Source organism: Crocodylus siamensis, chromosome 12, assembly GCF_052110815.1.
Source record: "Crocodylus siamensis isolate JL-2025a chromosome 12, ASM5211081v1, whole genome shotgun sequence".
Taxonomy (NCBI): domain Eukaryota; kingdom Metazoa; phylum Chordata; order Crocodylia; family Crocodylidae; genus Crocodylus; species Crocodylus siamensis.
In genome coordinates this window covers 45,801,894-45,821,724 of record NC_143406.1, presented here as the reverse complement: position 1 = coordinate 45,821,724, position 19,831 = coordinate 45,801,894, and the positions used below count along the sequence as shown (strand labels likewise).

General features: G+C 47.7%; 1 protein-coding gene across 6 annotated transcripts in view; it reads left to right on the top strand.

The window, feature by feature from the left end:
• Positions 1-19,831, top strand: part of PEMT (phosphatidylethanolamine N-methyltransferase) — an 83,017-nt gene that overhangs the window by 3,098 nt on the left and 60,088 nt on the right. For all 6 annotated transcript variants that reach the window (XM_090023519.1, XM_090023522.1, XM_090023521.1 and 3 more), the window contains exon 2: positions 2,000-2,107. In XM_090023519.1, coding sequence (XP_089879645.1) covers positions 2,015-2,107 — 93 coding nt within the window. In that variant the 5' untranslated portion in view covers positions 2,000-2,014. The remainder of the gene's footprint in view (positions 1-1,999; positions 2,108-19,831) is intronic.

The window sequence follows — 19,831 nt, the reverse complement described above, 5'->3', positions numbered from 1 at the left end:
CTGTGGGAGCTCTGTCAGAGTCAGGCCACGTGTGTGCTGTTCTCGGAGCTCCTTCCCAGTGCCAAGCATTTGTAAATGCTTTTCATGAGTGAGCCCCTGTGACCTCCCCCTGGCTTTTGCTGTGGCCATGAGGCGTTTTGCCTTCTCTTCTAGGAAAAACACCCTATGTGGCAGCTCACAGCGGGAGCTTTACAGCCAGAACTGCAGGAGAGCAGCCAGAATTGTAGAAGCACAGCAAGGGAACAGATTCCCAATGCTGTTCGAGGTAGCGCTTTTGCATCTCAGGACGGGGGTTTCGCTGTAAATAAACAGCCTCTGATTTAACGGCTCATTTCTTCACAAATTGCTATGCACAGCCCATGATTTCCGAGGGCCCACGAGGAGGCTGGGAGCTCAGATTCCCTTTTTTCCGGGCATGTGAGATGAGCTGATTTCACGCTAATGCCCAATGTGCTCTTTAGGCAAGAAGCCTCATTACTCCCTCACATTGAGATATCAGTATCATCCCTGTGCCAGGATCATTTCAGGTTGCTTTAGGAACTGACCCCAACCCAAACTCCTGGGTTTTAAATTCAGATTGGTCTCCTCCCAGCATCACCGTCTCTGAAATATTCCAAATGCGGCCACTTGAAAAGCAGAAGCCTCTGACATTTCGAGGGGGGTATAGGTTCAAAAACATTTTCATTTGATCCAAATGGGAGTGGAATGTTGTTTTTTCCAACACAGTTTTTGCAAGATTTTGCTGTTGGCACACAGCAACTTCCTATGCACTCGATACCTGTTTTGTGGAGGGGAAGGGGTGGCAGCCTGGCTATTTTTACAGAAAATGCTTATGATGTTGATAATTTGCAGTGAAAAGTTTCTGTCCCTAAAGAGAGGCTGCTGTTTGGGATGGGCATGGTTCAAACAAACAAAGTACGTTAACATTTATTCTGATTAGCTCTACTTACAAACAGGAGTGAATTTACCTTTCCAGTACCCTGGGGCGTTACATTAGTATTGTTCTCACTTTACAGAAGGAAAACCTGAGGGGTGCTTTGGTGTGTGACATCCAGGTTGTATAGGGACAGAGCTGGGGTCCTGGTACAGTGCTGTTAGCTATACCCTGATCCTTGCCCTCTAAGTGTGAGCTGAAACACCATTATTATTATTTGCCTCTGAAACAGATGTGGATTTCCCCAGCTTCCCCAGTATTGTGGTACCTACCTGAATAGCACCCTGCTATACTCTGCTCCTTTGTCATGGCTGATAGGAATCTGCAGGCTGGAACAGGTTAAATCCTAGGTCTCTAGAAGGTCTGAGCTTCCCAAGTTAAGCTGATGATATGGAAGCACTCAGCACTTCAGAATCAGGGAATGCGTGACCAGCCTGGAGGCAGCTGGGGTAATACTTTGTACTTTATATCCTAAAAGCTGTGGGATGCTTCACAATCTCTCACAGCACCTTTCTGGGGCAGCTAAAGGATTCACCTGCCACTGCAGTGCAGCCATTTGGAGGTAAATGTGAGAGCTATTTGGCAGTTTAGGATAGGAGGTGAAGAATCATCTTGTATCTGGCTGATGGCCTGGAGAAGGGCTAGTTTTGCACAGTGTGAAATCTTGAGTTAGATTCCAGCAGAGCATTGGCTTCTTTGACCTTCAATGTAGTTTCATCCAGAAGTTGAGCACAGCACTGTACCCCCTGTGGATCCTGAACCTGAGGTTCCCCCTCCTGACTTGTGCGTGTCCCACAGCATAAGAACGCTCATAGGAGATATCTGATCCAGGAGTTGGCCCTGGTTAGCTTTGCTTTGGCTGTGAGCACCCAGCAGACCCTGAACTGCTGCTGTTAGGGTTGAAGGGTTGTGCACAGAGTGATGATACTGCAGTAACATCACCAAATCTGGTGTAGCCTCTTGCTGAACACTTAATGACCTGTGCTGTGTTCAGTCCTCTAGGTGCTGGCTAGTGATGTCGAGGCAGGCGCACGTCCCGCTAACTTTGTGTGACCTTCCTTGCAGATTGAGACTTCCGCCATGACCTGGCTCCTTGGCTACGTCAAAGTGACCGACTGCACCTTTGCCACTGCTGTCCTGTGCATTTTTTTTAACCCGCTCTTCTGGAACGTGGTAAGCTGTGCATCTCCCATCCCAGAGACCTTTTGCTATGTGAATTATTTTTAGGCTTGATGCCTGCTCAGGCGGCAATGGTGTCTGGCCTGGTTCTGAGCAGCTGCTCTGCCTCTGAGGAGCTCACCTGACAGGTGGTGTGTCTCTTTCCCTGTACAAGCTCAGAGGACACATCATGCTCTTTCTCCTCTCAGTTTGCATTTGGGTTTCGGGGGGGCTTTGGGATGGAACCACTGAGGCAAGCTGAGCGCTTCCTCTTGCAGGGCTTATCCTGTCCAGGGTGGATGTGTGGAGTTGTGTGAACAAGCAAAATTAGGAAGCAAGTGAGGTGGGTGCTTGCCAGGCACGTGCAGCCTCGGTTGTCCCTCTCTGGCCTGTGTCAGCTTCCAATGCACCCTTGCCAAGTAGTAGCAGGGAGACCTGCAAAGAGCTGCATAGCCGAGGGCCTCCTTAGGACAACAAGAATCACCCTGAAACCCCTCCTGCCTCTGTTAACCTTATGACTGAGGGGGCTTGGCTTGAGATGTGTCCCCCTACCAGCATGGAGTCAGCTGTTCTCACTGGTGCCTGGGTGTCCGCAGTGCTTGTACTCTCACTGGAACATAGTGATGGCATGTACCCCACCTCCCCTCACAAGGCTAGGTCTTCCTTGTCTGCCCATCTGGGTCTGCGGAGGGCTGTACTTTGGTGATTGTGTGTGGCTCTTCTCCACAGGATGCCAAGAGGCAGAAGAAACATAACTGCTGAGCCTGCTTTTTGCACTGTTCTCATTAATGTGTTCTTTTTTTAAGCATCTCCCAAATTGTGCCATGTGTCACCCCAATGTGAATGCAGAGCATAACTCTGCGATGTCACAGAGACTTGGTGGGATCATTGAAGTGACTGGAATAGTGATTGAGAAGGGCATAGCACATCCAGGATGACTTTGGGGCAAGGGATGGGAGGCCAGGATGTTGTATACATCAAGGATGTACAGTGGAACCCAGCTTCTTCACATCCAAGTGGATCACAACCTACTTGTTTGCAGTGAGTTGCCATTTAAGGATGAGTCACTGAGCCAACTGTGGTTGCTTTTACCTTAAAGTGTTCTGCTGCTTAATCAGCAGGAACATCATTATCACAGCTAATTGGAGAAGTGTAAAATAAAAATGGCAGGAATCAGCTGGAACACCTCTCTGGTCCTGTGGAGCTGTTTGCCGTAGCTTTATATTCTCCCCTGGCTAGTTCACAAACCCTCATCTTCAGAGGGGGTTGAGGATCCTGACTGTGAACAACCCAAGTTCCACTGTATGCTTGGGCTGGGAGGTCCAGGATGTAATGGGAACCCTGTTGAAAAGCTCTGGATAAAGTTAAAAGGAGAGAGAACTGAGGGTGCAGTCGTGGCAGGGGTCAACTGTAGATCAGCAAACAAGGAAGGTGAATGAGACTTTTCTTCAGTAATTAGCAGAATTATCCTATACTCAGGACTTGGCTGTAGTTGGGGACTTTAACCAGACATTTTTTTGGAAAAGTAACATAATGGGGCTCAAACAGTCCCTGGGAGGTGCTGGGGACAACTTTTTGATGCAGATGGTGGAGAAGGCAATCAAAGAGAAGTAGGTGTAATTCCAGCCAGTTGGGGAAGAACTGGTTGAGAGTGTTACGGGAGAAGACCGCTCAAATGGCAGTGATGGAGCTCATGATTCTTAGGAAGGGAAGGAAGGATAACAGCTGAACAAAGATGGTAGCACTCAGGTAAGCTTGGAGAATTAGTAGGGAAGGTCCCAAGGGAAGCAAGTCCAAAGGACAGAGACATTTTGGACAAATGGCAGTTTCTTAAACCAATAATACTAAGGTCATAAACACAGGTTATGCCTAGGGTGACTATATGGGACAATGTGAAATCTGGGACACTGTCCCCCTCTGCTCCCCCCTAGTCAGCAGGGTAGAGGCAGGGTTGAGGTGGTGTGGTGCAGCTCTGGTATTACTGTTCAGGTAACTAAGGGAGTCAGTGACCCATTAGTTTGTACTTCACAGGTGTTAATGATTATCTCCCTTTTTTAATGTTAAGCTAACCTGTTTTAAGGCAGTTTTGCTGTCTACTAGGGCTTCTTATTTCACAGCTCGTGCCACTCCGCCTCCCCTTTAGATTATGCCCTGCACCTAGGGCTCATGTTTAAAATTTCACCAGCTGGCTGGGACTGGCCTCCAAAATCTGGGACTGTCCCAGCCAAACTGGGTCATGTGGTTACCCTCCTTGTGCAACTGTGAAGGGAAGATCAGAAGTAACTGATCAATTTAGGAGCAACTTGGCTAAATCATGAGCCTTTCAATGACCTGAAACTCAGGAGGGAATCAATATTTTCCACCTTTTCTACATCAGATTACTAAAGAGGAGGAAAAAAACATAGTACCAGCATGTAGGATCACAGTCAGAAAGGCCAGGATCCAAAATGATGTACAACTATAAGGGACATAGGTAACAAAAACATCATTTTTAAGTACATTTCTAGTATGAGAGTGTCCATGAAAAGAATTGCTCTGTTCCTCAAAAGGGGAGGAAAAGCTAATCACAACTGAGAAGGCTGAAGAGTTTAATGCCTTTTTTGCTTCAGTCTTCATGAAAAGGTTAACTGTGATCAGATGGCTAATAACATAATTAGCCTCAGCAATAAGGGGGTAAGAACTCAGGCTAGAATTAAAAAGGAATGGGTTAGAGACTACTTACAGTTTTCAAATGAGCTAGGCCTGGTGAAATTCACCATAGAGTGCTTAGGGAATGGGCTAAAGCAATCACAGGGCCCTTAGCTGTTGTCTGTGAGAATTCATGGAGGATTGGTGAAGTTTCAAAAGAGCAGAGGGGGGAAAACACACTGCCTATTTTTGAAAAGGGGAGAAAAGAGAGACCTGGAGAATTATAGATGGGTCAGCCTAACTGCAGTTCCTGGAAATATACTGGAACTGAATGAAGCAATCTGTTTGTAAACACACAGAAGATAACAGAATGATAAATTGCCTCCCACATGGATTTCTCAAGTACAAGTCATGTCAAACCAAACTCATTTTCTTCTATGATAGTATAAGAGGATAGAAAAGTATTGGTGTGATACATCTGGACTTTAGTAAGGCTTTTGACATGATATCACATAGTGTTCTCATAAGCAAGCTAGGGAAATACAGCTGAGATGAGGTTGCTGTTTTCCTACCAGTTGAGTTATTGACGGCTCAGTTTGAAGCTGGAAGGATGTTACAACTGGGGTTCCTCAGGGCTCTCTCTTGGGTTCACTGCTGTTCTGTGTTTTCATTAATGATTTGGTTCAAAGAACGGAATCCACTTGTTAACATTTTCAGCTGATATCAAACTGGTAGGTTCAGCCAACACTTTGGGGGATAGGACTAGAATTGAAAACAGTCTTGACAAATTAGAGAAATGGTCAGAAATAAATAGGTTGTGGCTCAATAAAGACAAGTGCAAATTACTGTGCTTAAGTAGGCAGAATTAACCACACAGATACAAAATAGAGAGTGCCTGGCTAGGGCACTGGCTAGGGAGCAGTTCTGCAGACAAAGTTCTGGGGAGTCTAGTGAATGGCAAACTGAACATGAGTCAACCATGTCACACTACCATGAAGAAAGCAAACATCATAGTGGGGCATACAAACAAGACTGTTTGGTGTAAGATACATGAAGCAGTCATTCAGGGATATAGCTTATAGCTGTGTTGATCTAAAAAGCAGAAGCAGACAAAACTCTTGTGCTAGAGGTGATATCTTTTATTAGACCAACTGAATAGTAGCAAAAAAATGTTTTTTTTTCAAGCTTTCGGGTTCAAACACCCTTCTTCAGGCAGAGGAGAGTTCAAAGACTGTAAAAGTTCTCCAGGTAGAAAAGAAACTTCATCTTGCACAGGGGAGGTAAGGGATGCTGTGGTTCCCCTGGGTTTCAAAGTCCATTTGTGAAAAGGTTGCTTTGTAAAACAATCTTTTCATTCTATGCAGCACTGGTAAGGCCCTGGCTTGAAGGCCTCTGTCCAGGTTTGGGCACCACCCTTCAAAAACTAATGTGGACCCACTGGAAAGAATGCAGCAGAAGGCCAGAGAAGCGCTCAGAAATATGATTAATGAGGAAAGATTGAAAGAACTGTGCTTGTTTTGTCTAGAGAAGAAAAGATTGAGGGGAGGTGCGATAAGAGTCTTCAAATATGTCAGAGGTTACTGCCAAGAGGAAGGTTGTGAACTATTCTGCTCATCAGCTGGGGAAAGCACAAGGAGCCATGGCCATGAATTGCGGCAGGGGAGATTTCTGTCAGATGCTGGGACAGACTTTTCCACTTTGAAGCCAGTGGAGCAGGGGGAGATCCCCGAGGCGCAGTGTGGAATCTGTCATGGGAGGATTTAAGAACAGGTTGGACGAACCCTTGTCAGGAATGGTTTGGGTAGAGCTGATCCTGCCTTGGAGCAAAGGGGTGGCCAGCCTGCGCTAGGGGAGGGTGCTGAGCTAATCTGTGCCCACCTGCCCAAAAGTTGGTGCTCACTGGGCTAGGTAACTTCCCCAAATCACTTCCAGTCCAACTTCCTAGGGAATCAGAGCAGCTGCACTGACTTTGCACCTGCAAGTCAAAAGAACAGAATTCCTGGGGTTTGAACTGATTAAACGAAATCAACTCTGCTGAATGCTGCAGGACTCGAGCAAGCACCTTTCTCTGCTTGCTGCTGCTCTGGTAGTTGTGATTGCATTGCCTTACCTCATGTTCCCAGCCAAATTACAGTGAAAAGGGCTGCTTCCAAGGGAAATGTACTGAGGAAAGTTTGCAGGGCCTGTCTATAGGAGCAGGCTAGTTCCATGCCTTGAGGTGCTGGCTTGCAGTGCAGCCAGGCAGCCTGGGAATACATGACCTAGCCTCTTACTTACGGAGCGCTGGCAGTGTGTACAGCTCTATGCTGTAGAAAGAAGAGGCAGTCTTGGTCCTGGGTCATTCATAATATTAAGCGCCTGTTCTTCTGTCCTTTAAAAAACGTGCATTAACTTCACTGGGCTGACTCGCATGAGGAGAGGCCCCACATGGCACAGCTCGGGAAGTTTGGGGATGGCGCATGTCATTCTTGGAAGGCTTCTGAAGCAGAGCTGTTTCTGTAGCCCAGCACACGAGGAGTGAGGGGTCGTCCATGTGGAAGAAGAGCTGGAGAAGGCTCTGGAGAGGCTGCGAATTGTGGAGACAGTAGGAGTCAGGAAAAGGAAATGAGAGACATTATTCAGGGCTTTCTGCTGTGCTATCACCATAATATTAGAACCTAAAATGTAGGGGCCCTTCATGAAGAGCTGGTTCAGATAAAATGCCTGCTGTGTCTGCCAGGGGTGTGTTGACAATCCCAATTGTGTGAATACAAGAAGTAAACACAGTCAGCGAAAGGCTCAGCCGTGCCAGCGTGCTCTCCACCATGCCCTGCAGCCTGGCAGAGAGCAGCTGATTTCTGCTTTGGGCCTCAGTGAGTATTCAGGGATGCTGGCCAGGATATATGTACTGAGCTACTGTGTCCTTACCGATCGTTTCAGCCTCATAGCTCTGACAGCGCAATCCATCCTCTGATCACAAAGTGCTTTACCGGCATTAGAGGATGTAAGCTTCATGACACCCTGATGAGGTAGGCAAGAATTATTGCTCTCCCTGTTTCATAAGTCTCGCATGGCCAGACTTCAGAGCAGCGAACCCAGGCAGCTGACTACAAGCCTTGAACCACACGATTGCTCTTTTTGCCCTCCAGAGGCAAAGTCTCAAAAGGCTGCAAAGTGACCTAATTCCATTGCTGTCAAGCTGTCTCTGGGAGGCAAATTGGCCTCAAAAGTAGAATATTTTGCTCCTGATTTAGTGATTTTTTTTTTTTTTTTTAACCCATGCAGAGATCCTTAAAGGGGCCTGGAGGGTGCTCAGCATTTTTTTTTCCCCCAAAAAAATCAGGCCTCTTTTTAAAGTAACTTGGGTTTGGCTTCCAAAAAAATAACATGCTTAAAATCTCTAGCTTCTTTTGAAATTCTTGCACAGACTTTGTTCATTTTTTCTCTCCAAGTGTTGCTGTGACTCATGACACTGGCATTTGGAGTTCTAAATTGGCTGCAACAGGGGCATTTTACCTTGGATCCTTTACCTGGCATCAATAGCAAAGAAAAAAATCAGAATCTGGTCTTCTGGGAAATGAGAAAAACCTGCATAAAAGGAAAAGAATAACAGCCCTTTTTTGAGGATGTTGGTTAGCATTCAGAAGGCCTTGGATTTCTGACTGTTGGCATCCTTGTGTATTGAGGGGTAGCAAAAAAACCTGCTATTGCTTTTGTGTAGTGAGAACTTGGCCACAGCAGAGAAACTGCAGTGCTTTCTTGAACAGCTTTGCCTTCCCCAGGAGGTGGCACTGCAAGCAAAACGTGGAGGGTCCCTGTGTCTGATCACCTGTGCATGGATCTTGTGAAGAGGAGCCAGATGGAGTTGTGTTCATCTGGGGTCCTGGGGTAGGGTGAGAGAATTGGGTGTTTCTCCAGGATGGGCTGCTGCCGTCTACCGCTGGCCAGCAGGTCATGTGCTTCTCCTGCTGCGAATGCAGCTCTGGGATGCATCCTGTGAAGATGTGCTGCTTCCTCAGTGGAGCCAGGAGACGGGGCTGAGATGTTCTCTTTACTTATTTTGGAGCACTTCTGTCCAGTCACAAAAGCTCCTGCATTTGATTGCAGCCTGGACTGTGGAAGCGTGATTTACCTGCATGTTTTCTATAGTACATCCACCTCTAGTAGCCGAACACTGAGGCCTCTGTGAAAACTCTCTGTTGAAAGCAACCAGCTCCTGTTCCCTTCAGTGGGGTTTTGGGCTCCTTTGCAGATTCCAGCCTGAAACTCCAGTGCACAGAAGCTCTGCCTAGGAAGTACAGCCAGGGGTCCTGGAGGTTTTACTGGGGCTGGACTAAATGTGTGCAGTGCTGATGCCCAGCAGCTCCATTTCTGGGTTTCTCTTTATATAAACCAGCAAGACTGAAAAAAAGCAAGTTCCCTTTATAAGACAGCCTCCTTCTGTGCTCTTTCCAGGCCCATTCTTTGAATCCTTCCAGCCAGTCTTGTCTGGCTTTTTCCATGCTGCCAGTCTCCCTCCTCATGCCATGACCCACCTGCAGGCCTCTGAGGCTTCCCTTACCCAGTTTCTCTCTCCTGGTCTCTCTGATTTGTGCCCCTGCAGCTAGCGTCTGGATTATTTAGTCTGTGTTTGGCCTAGCTTGTAAGGCTCTTCTTGCAAGGATGTTGTTTCTTTGTGCATTGCCAAGCGTGTGCTGTCTGCATGCAATAAGTAACGAGAAATGTTGGCCAACCCTCTCCAGTTGTGTTGAAATGCTGGCTATGGGGGAGACAGGTTGCCTGAGGACTGGAGGTACCAGTGAGCTAATTTGCCTGCCCCACTGAACTTCTTCCTGTGTAATGTCTTGCAGGCGTTGGCTTGGGCTTTCCACCCTTGTTGCACAGGGCATTGAAGGGAAGACTTGGGATGAAATCCCTGTTTTATTCACTCCATCGGAGCCAGGTTTTATCTTCAGGCTCAATCCCTAGTCCTTCAGCATTTCAAGCCCTGTGGGCAGCATGTGCTTTCGTGACAGCAGCCAGGTGGCAGCTAGCCACTTTCTTTCAGCGCTAGAGCCCAGTTGTGTGTGATATGCATTCATTCCTGCAAGCGACCAGCTGTGCAAACACAAGACAGGTTTCTTTGGAACTAGATGCATTTGAAAATGAGGCAAGAAAGACACAGGAGAGAGAGAACCTTTTGTAGCATATGCTGTAGAGCCCAAGGGGACCTATCTTGGCTTGGTGTACCTCTACTGAGGACACGGAAGATGCACCAAGGATGAATTTGGCCCATCGTGACTACCCTCCATCCACAGCTACTCCTCCTTGTTCTGCCATCCCAATTAAAACATATGCCCATTAGGTGGTCACAGAGTTGTGCTGTTGAAATAAGCTTGGATATTTCATAGACATTTGGGCTGGAAGGGACCCCAGAGGATCATCGATTCCAGCCCCCTGCCCCAGGGGCAGGAAGTCAGCAGGGATCTTAGGATCCCAGCAAGATAAGCATCCAAATGTGTCTCAAAGGCGTTCAAAGTGGGTCCTTGAACCGCCTCTGGCGGCAGTCTGTTCCAAACCTTGGGGGCTCGGACAGTGAAGAAGTTCTTTCTTATGTCCAGCCTGAATTGGTCGCTGCAGAGGTTGTGACCATTCGATCTTGTCATCCCTTGGGGCACTCTGGTGAACAGATGTTCCCCCAGATCCTGATGAGCATCCCTGTTTTCACACAGGGTTTTTCTTTCTCTTCATCTGTTACCTCTAGTTTATTTCCTGTTGCTGGCTATTATGAAATGATCTGCTATGTACTGTGATTCCAAACTGAGTCAGTGTCCAAGGTAAAAAGGCTAGGGTGCTAATGCTTGCTCTGTAGCATTTGCCAGGTTTCGTCCTCAGGCCTAGCCCTAGTTCCTCCTGGATTTTTATAAGGAGATGTTGGCCACATCTAGTGGTGAGAACATGGGGCTGGGAGTTGAGAGATACGGGCAAGATTCTTTTTAGAGGTAACAAAAATAATTGTTCGCAGGCATAGTAATGGAAGAGCCAGTATTTGGATATTAAAAGCTTGAAATGTGGTGCAGTTCTAGTCAGCCAGGTTTGATGGAACACAGGCCTCGTCAAACATGATTTCCTTCGCTGATGAGATTGCAAGCTTGGGCAATAAAGGCAACCACAGATGTAATAGGTTTTGCAAGGGGGCTGACTTAGTACTCTAGGGGCAGCCAATTCTGACATTAGCCGTATACAGCATCAGCGAAGCACGCGTAACGCGCTTTAAGACCCAGCAAGCTGATGGTTCTCAGAAGGGAGTCGTCAATGAGAGCTGTCACTGCACAGGCGAGTTTCCACAGGAATTGGCGCTAGGCCTGACACTGTGCAGTATTCTCATCTGTCATATGGAAGAAAACGTCAGATCCCTGCCAGCGAAACCACAGGTGACGTAGAGATGGGCTGAGTGGCCAGTAATAGTGCTGCCGAGGCAGTTAGATGGAGCAATCTAGGCCTTTTCAACCCAAATGTGTGAACGCAGCCAAAAGCAATTGTGTCTGGGAACAAGGTGCTCAGACCTTTTTACAGACTGGGGGACCATGTCCTGGCAAGCAGTGACTTTGAGAAGGGTGTGGGAGGTCACAGTGAACAGACAGCCCAGCACCAGGACCACACGGCAGCAACAAGGACAAGTGCAGTCCTTGGATGTAGAGCCAGGGCAGCAGGGAGGAGCTTTACCTGTGTAGGTGACATTGGTGAAAGCTGCCTCTCCTTGCTCTTGCCTGTGCATCTTAATAAAAGGAAGCTGGAAACATCAGGGAGGGTGTGGAAAAGAGCCACGGGGACTGGAGTTGAAAGATGGTGCTAATGTCTCACAGCGGGAGGTTTGAAGAGCGCAATCTGCTTAGCTTATCAGTAAGAAGATTGAGAGGTGACTTGATTACAGCATATAAGTACCTCCCTGGAGGGAAAGTGCTTGGTGCTGAAGAGCTCCTTAATCAAGAGAAAAACAGAGTGAGGAACAGTTAGGTTGCAAGCGGTAGCTGGCCTTGGACCAAGCTTCCTTATTTCGGCCCTCTGCTCCTAAAAAGTTGCCAGTCCCTGCTCTTGGCAAATATTACTGGGATCAGTACAGGGCAACTAGGTGGAACAGCAATGCCTGACGTCAAACTAGATGCTCTCATGATGCCTTCTGCTCTCTTGGTAACAATGGAAACCCCTGGGGCTCTTTTAGGGATCTCGGCTCTAGTGTTTCTCTTGCATAGTTTTTGGCAAGTGCTTTTAGATCCTCTTCTGGAAGTCAGCCTACAATTGTGATGATTATTCACAAAGTGGATGTTAAATCTCATAAAGGAACAAAGATACTTTGTGAGCCCGTAGAGTGACAGAGACCTTTTACGAAGAGGCGAAATTTTTGGCTGGTGCCAGGGGCTCAGCTCCATCTTTCCTTTTCTGTTTTGACAGTATCTCCCAGTGGGAGGCCCAATGCAATTGCCATTTTTTTGGTGTGTGCTGGGAGAAAGTGGGACATTATTTTTAATCAGGCTACATCCCAGGTAGCGGTAACTGTCTTCATTTCACACTGCTTATGACAGGGATGAAGATTTTTCCCATAGAAATGACTGGTTTTTTTATCTGAGTGACTAGGCAAACCGTCCAAGATTTGTGGCGCTTCCCACCGAGGCAGCGAATGTTTAAACGATGCTGTAACACTTGTTATGAGTGTGTGACATCTATCATCTTGACTAACTCGTAACAAACACCCCGGGATTTTGATTGTCATGAGTATAACATTCTTTGTGCGTATGTGTAACAGCGCACCTGTTTGACAGCTAAATTTAGAGCTGCAGCAGGAAAGCATCACTGTGATGCACACAACAGGCCTCTGAAAGTGGGTCAGGTAACTTGGCCTGCTGTCTGCTCTGACACAGTTCGGCGCTTTGTCATCTTAAGGTAGAGCAGTGCCTCTCATCCAGACACCAGTTCCATATCTCTTCTGTGTAGCTGCTTTCAAGAAGATCCTCTAGAAAGTACTCCTAAGACCTGCAAGACAGCAAGGCACAGTAACCTTCTCTAGCTAAAGGATTGTCTGCTTCTGGTGTGCTGAATTCACCTGCACCGCCAGGCTGGGTCTGGGCTGCAGAGTTCCTTGGGGGACCGGGCCCAACAGTGTGGGGGTTCACAGCTGTCGCTCACCACCCTGCCATTGACACACGTGCCCGCTGGGGCTCCATAGCAAGGAATTTGGTGGCAGATCCTCTCTCTGCTCACCCCACCCCTAAATTTCTGGCCTTTTATGGGAGCCTGGGTAAAACAGCTCCACAGGCCATATGTTGGAAACCCCAGTCTGCATGCACGTCTCTCTCACGTGAACCCTCCCACCCCAACAGAAAGCCCGTGAAGGTCTATGTCAGCAAGAAGAAAGATGCTCCAGTCAGTCCTAACCTGAGACTTGGGAGACTGGGGTTCAATTCCCTGCTTTGTTGTAGGCTTCCTGCTTTCCCTTGTGCAGGTCATCCAGGGCCAGATCTTGCTCCAGTCATTAGTGTCTAAGTGAGGTCCTATTTCAGTGCCCCAAATCCCTGGAAAACCCACGGATATAAAAGGTGGGTGCATCCTTTTCCTCCTTGTTGCTTTTTGTGGCTTAGTCTTGAGCCTCAGGTGAAGGCATGTTACAGAGGCAGTGGTTTTTCAGGGGTCTGAGCAGGGTGGGGTCACCTTGATTCTTGGTAGGTGGAATTGAGCTATGTCGCTTGGTCTTTCTGTGCCTCGGTTTCTCCATCTGTGAAATGGAGGGATATATCAACCCAGGGAGGCAGGGTGGTTCTGAGGCTCAAACTGGTAAAGACTGTGAGGTGCTCAAATCATACAAATAAATGCCTTGGATGTTCATGCATGTAATATGCCAGTGTGATTACTGTAACGTCATGTGCAGTCATAGTAATGGTAAATGCCATTGACCATTTAGATAACCAAGCATGCGCATGTTGAATTAGTATGTATATAATGTTCAGGCTTTTTGCATTTGCACACCAGGGCTGCAAGCTAGGTGAACATGTGTACAGCACTGCCCATCCAGTGCTAAGAGAATCTGGGATACTTTCCATTTAGGGTCTGCCTTCCATATCTGACCAGCATAATGTGTTTGTAGCACCACTGAAGTCAGACTGTCTCTATAACCTCTAACAATCCTGTTTGAACAACCCCAGAATGCACGTGGCATTTTTTATCTTTGTCCTTCGCTTGCCTGGAATCCCAGGCTATTTGTTTGATGGATTGTTTCTGTCTAATGATTTTAAAATAAATCTCACACACTCCACCCCCTTGACAGCAGCACATCAGCCTGTGCATAAAGGAGGGGAAAATATCAGTTAGTAAAGAAACCTATTTCGGTGTCAGGCTTTCATGAGTTATTTGTGGATACTAAGTGAAAAGGTAAAAATAGAGTGGTGGGGAATCTGTTGGGACGCCAACAAATACCATTTCCACTTTACAAGGTTCTCAGGCCCAGTGACTCAGTTCCTTCTGCTGTGAAATGGGAATAATAAGTAGTGAGACTGTTTAATACAAAACAATCAAAGTGATCCCTGTCTGCAGAACCGCAGACCAACAGCCGCATGCAACTGGGAGAGAAAGGGAGCAAAGCACTAGAAGAGATAGAAGTCCAAAATATAGTAAGCCTCCTTCTCCTATTAGGGGGCTTGTGTACAGTGAATGAGCAATGGAAGGTCAACTGTATGGACTCGTTCCTGGATTTCAGCAGTTCTTAGCCATCAGGGTGTTTGTTTTCCATCAACATCCATGTTTTCTCTAAGAAGAGATGTAGCATGATTCCTGCTTGTGCTTGCTGTAGAATCCAAGGCAAGTAGCCCCTTTGGCATTCACCCAGGGGCCAGATTATGTCACCTTTCACTGCCCTCCTCCTTGGTATTCCTGTCCACAGGCCTTCTCAGGGCATGAGGTTTCTGCTCTGTGTGAGTAAGGCCTGGTAGGATCTGGCCATGGAATAAATAATACCATGGCTCTGCCTGAGTTGGTAATGCAAGAACTGTGGGTGCCCTGTGTAAGAAGAGATGGGCCCTCCTGTCCAGCCATGAACTCAGCAGCGTGAGGATCTGGGACAAAGGATCTACTACCCATTGCCCGCGGTTCGGAGCTAACAGCCCTTTAGTTGGAGATAGGAGAAGCCCCCATTTCTCTGGTAAGGAACTGTTAGTTTGGGCCCATTTCTACTCGCCTACCACCTCACAAGGGATTTGTGGTTGTTGTGGAAGACGTAGAGGATGGGTAGGAAGGGGAAACCAGATGAGATGAAAGCCTTGTCCACCATTTTGTGGCTTACTTGTGAATTTGCAGGGAGTTGAAGTGCTAAGAGCCTCGCTGGAAACAGTTAGAAATTTCCACACCCAAGCATGGAGTACAAGTGCCAGGTCTGGACAGCAGCTCCACCTGGTCATCCTGGGTGTACCCATTTGGCTTTGTTGATATCCCCCTTCATTTTCCTGTTGGAGCTTGTGTGCTTCTGTGACCAAGAATCCCGCAGCCCCCGCTGAGCCTCTGTACTTGTCCCTTTAAATGTTAAAGATAGAAATTGGCAGAGGAATGATTTTTGCCAAGCCGGGTTTCCTCCTTTGTAGCTCCTCCAGTCATAAAAATGTCCTCTGTATTGGGATTTTATGTATATGATGGCCTGAAACTGCTTTGCTAGAGCAACAGCTTTGCTGTGCATTTGCAAAGCAACTTACTGTAGCATTTCCATGACCACAAAATATGTGCTGTGATTAATAGCCAACAGGTTCTGAGAGCACACTGGTAGCACAGGATGAAAGATGACTAAAGCCAGCTATCCTGAGTACGGGGAGTCATCTTCCCCTTCAGGTTGCCATTTCCAGCTGGTTTTTTGGATTTCATTTTCTGATCCAGGGTAGCTTTTATCTTGCTGTCAGCCTGACCTGCTGCTGTTGGCTGGTTCCAAGCACTCATGTATTAGAGTCTGTCCAAAACCAAGTGGTCCTGAAGGATTTGGACTCTAGCTACGAGCTTTTTTCTTGTTGGAAGAAATATGGGAGGATAAAGTGGGGCTGTTTTTCCTTGATTGGCTTTTTCCACACACATGCAGGGCTGTTTTGCAGAAGGGCTTTGTCTCCGCAGGTCCCCCTGGAGTCTGTGGGCATTCCTGGAACAAACTGATTGCTTCGAGCATGGAGAGGGGATTGGAGTGCTTCAGCGTTCAAAAGATACCATAGAGATTACGTTGTTGTAGCATCACTTGCAGAACTTCTCTTAATCAGTGTCTCTAGCCTGGCTACGGCTTTTTTCTGCCTTAATTCAGAGACTGCTGAATGCTTAGGCTCATGGATTTGAAATACTGCCCAACCTTTAGCCTTTAGGCTAATTACTCTTCAGGCTTTTTAATCCAGGCTGTTTTGGGGCGACTGCCAGGGGCTGACTTTGATCTGTTGTGCTCATCTTAAGAACTTGGGGGGGAGCACGGACCTGTTAGTGTCATTTACAGCACTACAGCTCATGGACGGGATCTGGCTTCATTGAAGTCAATGATCGCCATTTGCCACCGACTTGAAAAAGGCCCATTTTGCCCCGGGAACCTTGGTTTGGGCCCTGGGTCTGCACTCGGCCTGCTTGGTCTCAGCCTTGCTGTGCTTTGGGTGTGATGTGAGGACAGTACTGGATTCAAAAGTGCATTTTGCTCCTAAGTGTAATGCACTGTATAGACCCCAAGGTTAATTCTGGTGGATTTAATTATGTCACGCAGCTGTGACCCATTGCAGGATGTGTGGGCATAGGCATGAAGGTATTTCACTACAGCTACAGACACCTGAGTTCACATCCCATCCTGGACTTGTGCTAGTGACTGCCCTCACTTAATCCAGGTACAAATGGGCACCTGGGCTTCAGGTCAGGAAGTCAAAGGAAGCTGGACATGATGCTGGCTACATGGTTCCTTTGTGAGCTGTCGGCTGTAGGCACTGGCCTGGCTTATCCCAGCTGCCAGGCATGGGTGGAGCGTTGACCTTTTTTGCTATTATGAATGTGTAAGCTCCTGTGATACATGACAGAGGGTGCCTGGGACTCCTCTGCTCCCCTTGCAATGATGAGAGCCTCTGCCACTTGCTCAGTGGCCTTACCTCTTCTCCCAGCTTTGTCCCATGCTGCTATAGGAGCGGGCAGGCTTGGCTTTGGAGCTGCTTTGTGCACTCATTGACATACTGTATTCGTGAATACTGTATTTGAGTTAGCTTGTGTGTGAAAATAATGTGTGCTTGGTGCTTGGATAATGACTGCAGCTGTTGGGAATGGGGTCCTGGCATCCTTTAGGAACTGAATCCTGTTTAAGCATATATACATTCCCTCTCCTCCCCACCTTCTTCCCCCACCCTCACCTCTGTCTCGCTCCCTTTCCATATCTCAATTTAGAAAAGCTGTGTAGACCTTTATAAGAGACCTAAGTAGTTTGTAACTAGCTATGAAATGAATGACAGATGCTTAGGAAACTAGGCGCCAGAGAGATAAAAAGGCTCCAACACTGTGCCTGAGACATCATGTATTACAGCGCGGTTGTCCTTCCTCTTCCAAACAATTTTTGTTTGACATCTGTGGTGTTTGCTTGCTTCCCATGGAGGAGCTATAGATCTGAAGCCACCACTGTGTTGTGGGAAAGAAGTGGGGGCATGGGTCTACTGTGTGGGGTTGGAGATCCCCTCATAGGGACCACCCTACCAACCTGTTGCTTAGTTTGTGGCTCTTTGCCAAACCCGCTCAGCACCACTTTCCCTACCCCTGCCTAGTTTTGCTTTGTGTTGGGGTCGTGAATCTCATGCTTAATGCAATGTAAAGCTGCGACGTGTTTATGCCTCAGCTATCAGAGCGCTCAAATAAAAACCTGATCTTGTCATTCCACTAAAATCCTAGTGGCTCCGGTCTCCATGTGGGGATTCCTGACCTCCTAGTACAGTTTTTGTGTGTGCACCCGTGTGTGTGGTGAACCATTTTCTACTTGCCATCTTAAGTCTCAGATCACCTCCAGCACCCCTCGTGAAAAATGAGCCATTGCTTTTCCAGCAAGGAAGTGGAAAGCCAAAAACTGGGCCTCTTTATTACAGCCATGGGGTGTATAAATCCCACACTGGCAGAAAGGAGTTAAAGGGTAGCTCACTTTGGGCTAGAGGTGTGTCAGGCAATTCCTCAGTATGGAGGATTCCTCTAAAAGGACTGGGAGGGCTCCACCGCAGAGAGTCCAGAGTGAGGGGGAGACTTGGTTGGGAGAGGTGAGGGGGGTTGGCTTCTTTGGGCCATGGAAGATGATGCCTCCGAGGTCTGAGGGGGAAGGGAGCCAGAGGAGAGCCAAGAGGGCATGGCTCCTTGAGCATGGGGCAGGATGAGGGGAGTGAGCTTGGGGTTTTCTTGGGGGGCTTGGGGTTTTCTTGGGGGGCTCCAAGGAAAAGTCCTGGGGCTTGTTCATCTGAAGAGGTGGGATTGGAAAGGAATCCACACAGGAAAGAGGACATGGTATCAAGGACCGGTCTTGTTTGGCACATTATCCAGTTCATTTGGGAGCTTAAGGACTGTGAACAGCTGGAAGACTGAGTCACAGGAGAGAGACCCCCAGGACGCAAGGTGCCCGTCATCACGTGGTGCTAGACACCTATAATCTGCGATACCACACTTGACCGGGGTGGGGGGCAGAAGGGGCCTTCACACTCCAACTGCAGCAGCGACAGGCACCAACACACACTATAAAGCTAACTTGCACAGGCCTTGGATGCGGTAGCTGTACAGGGAGCTGGATTACTCTGACCATTTATCTAGGGCAGAACTCACTGGTTCCCCATCATGTAATCCTCTTGCTGAACCTGATGACTGTTTAAACATCAAATCAGATGCACTCATCCAAGTAGAAGACTAAATACCACTTTCATTTTTCTCTCTACTTTGATGCAGTTGATAGTCTCTTAGGCATGCCTGACACTTCACATAAATGGCGGTTATTGAATAGTGGGGTCTTGGCAGTCTCTTGCTTTTCTTCTTCCTTGTAAGAAGGTTTTTGTTCCTTCTCTTAATGCCTCCAGTTTGTGCTCATTGACTTATAAGTCCAGTCATGTCGTGCTTATGGGCTTATTTTGCACCTGGGGAAGCGTGAACAACTCATATCTCTCCGTGGAGTTTTCGTTTGTGATGGGCACGGTCCATCTGATTTTGGAGTGAGTTGTGTTTGTGACGGGAAGTAGGTCATCAAGTCTTTATTGCTAAATCAGGTGACATGCAAGTAGTTTTTAGCCATTTTCTTCTGTAGCTCTGAAAGCCTGCGTTTCAAAGTCAGCTGAGTGACTTTCTCTCGCTGCCTTTGTTGAGGGAGAGGCCTGTTCATTATCTGGTGCTTCTCCGTTAAAAGAAGCTGTAATTGGGCCAGCTCTGTGCCACAAAAGCATGGAGATATTTTAGGAGCATGAAAAAGTCCATCTAGCCCAAATGGCTGTCTTCTTTAAAGAGATCTTGCTCCTTCTCCCCCTTCCCCCCAACCCTTGTTCAGGAACCACACTGGGGTCCCCTTCAGCCACTGAGAGGTGAATTTTGCCTGGGATAACACGGACAGATCGCTCCCACTGGTTTTCTTTGGTGCTCTGCACAACCAGGCCTTGTCAGGGGGAGCTTAAATCCTAGGTTGCATAGTGACATCCTCCTGGGCCTAACCTTCAAGGCAGAGGGTGCAGGTGATTCTCAGTGCTCCCCAGGTGCTTGTTTTAGAAGCCGCTGGCTGGAAGTCCCTCACCATCATAAGTGAAATGAGAAGAGGTTGGGTGGAGGCTAGATAGAGGAAGGGAAGACATGGGTGAGCTCGTCATCTACAGCTAGATAAAGCTGCACCTCCGGTGTGACCTGTCACTTCTTTCGATCACTCTGTGCGCTCAGTTGTTCTGATCACATTCTCTACTCACGGCATCCCATACCCTCATTCTCTTCTGTGACGGACAAACCACCTTTGGGGCAAGAATCCAAGTTACTTCTCAGTTATTTTTCAGGGGCAGAGGACCACCTGTTTTTGGACATCAGGAATCCACTGATCCACACAGGCTCAGAGCTTCTGCTCCCTGCCAGGACGACCAACTTTCAGGAGCTGCCTTCCCATGCGGCTCTGATGGCAGACGT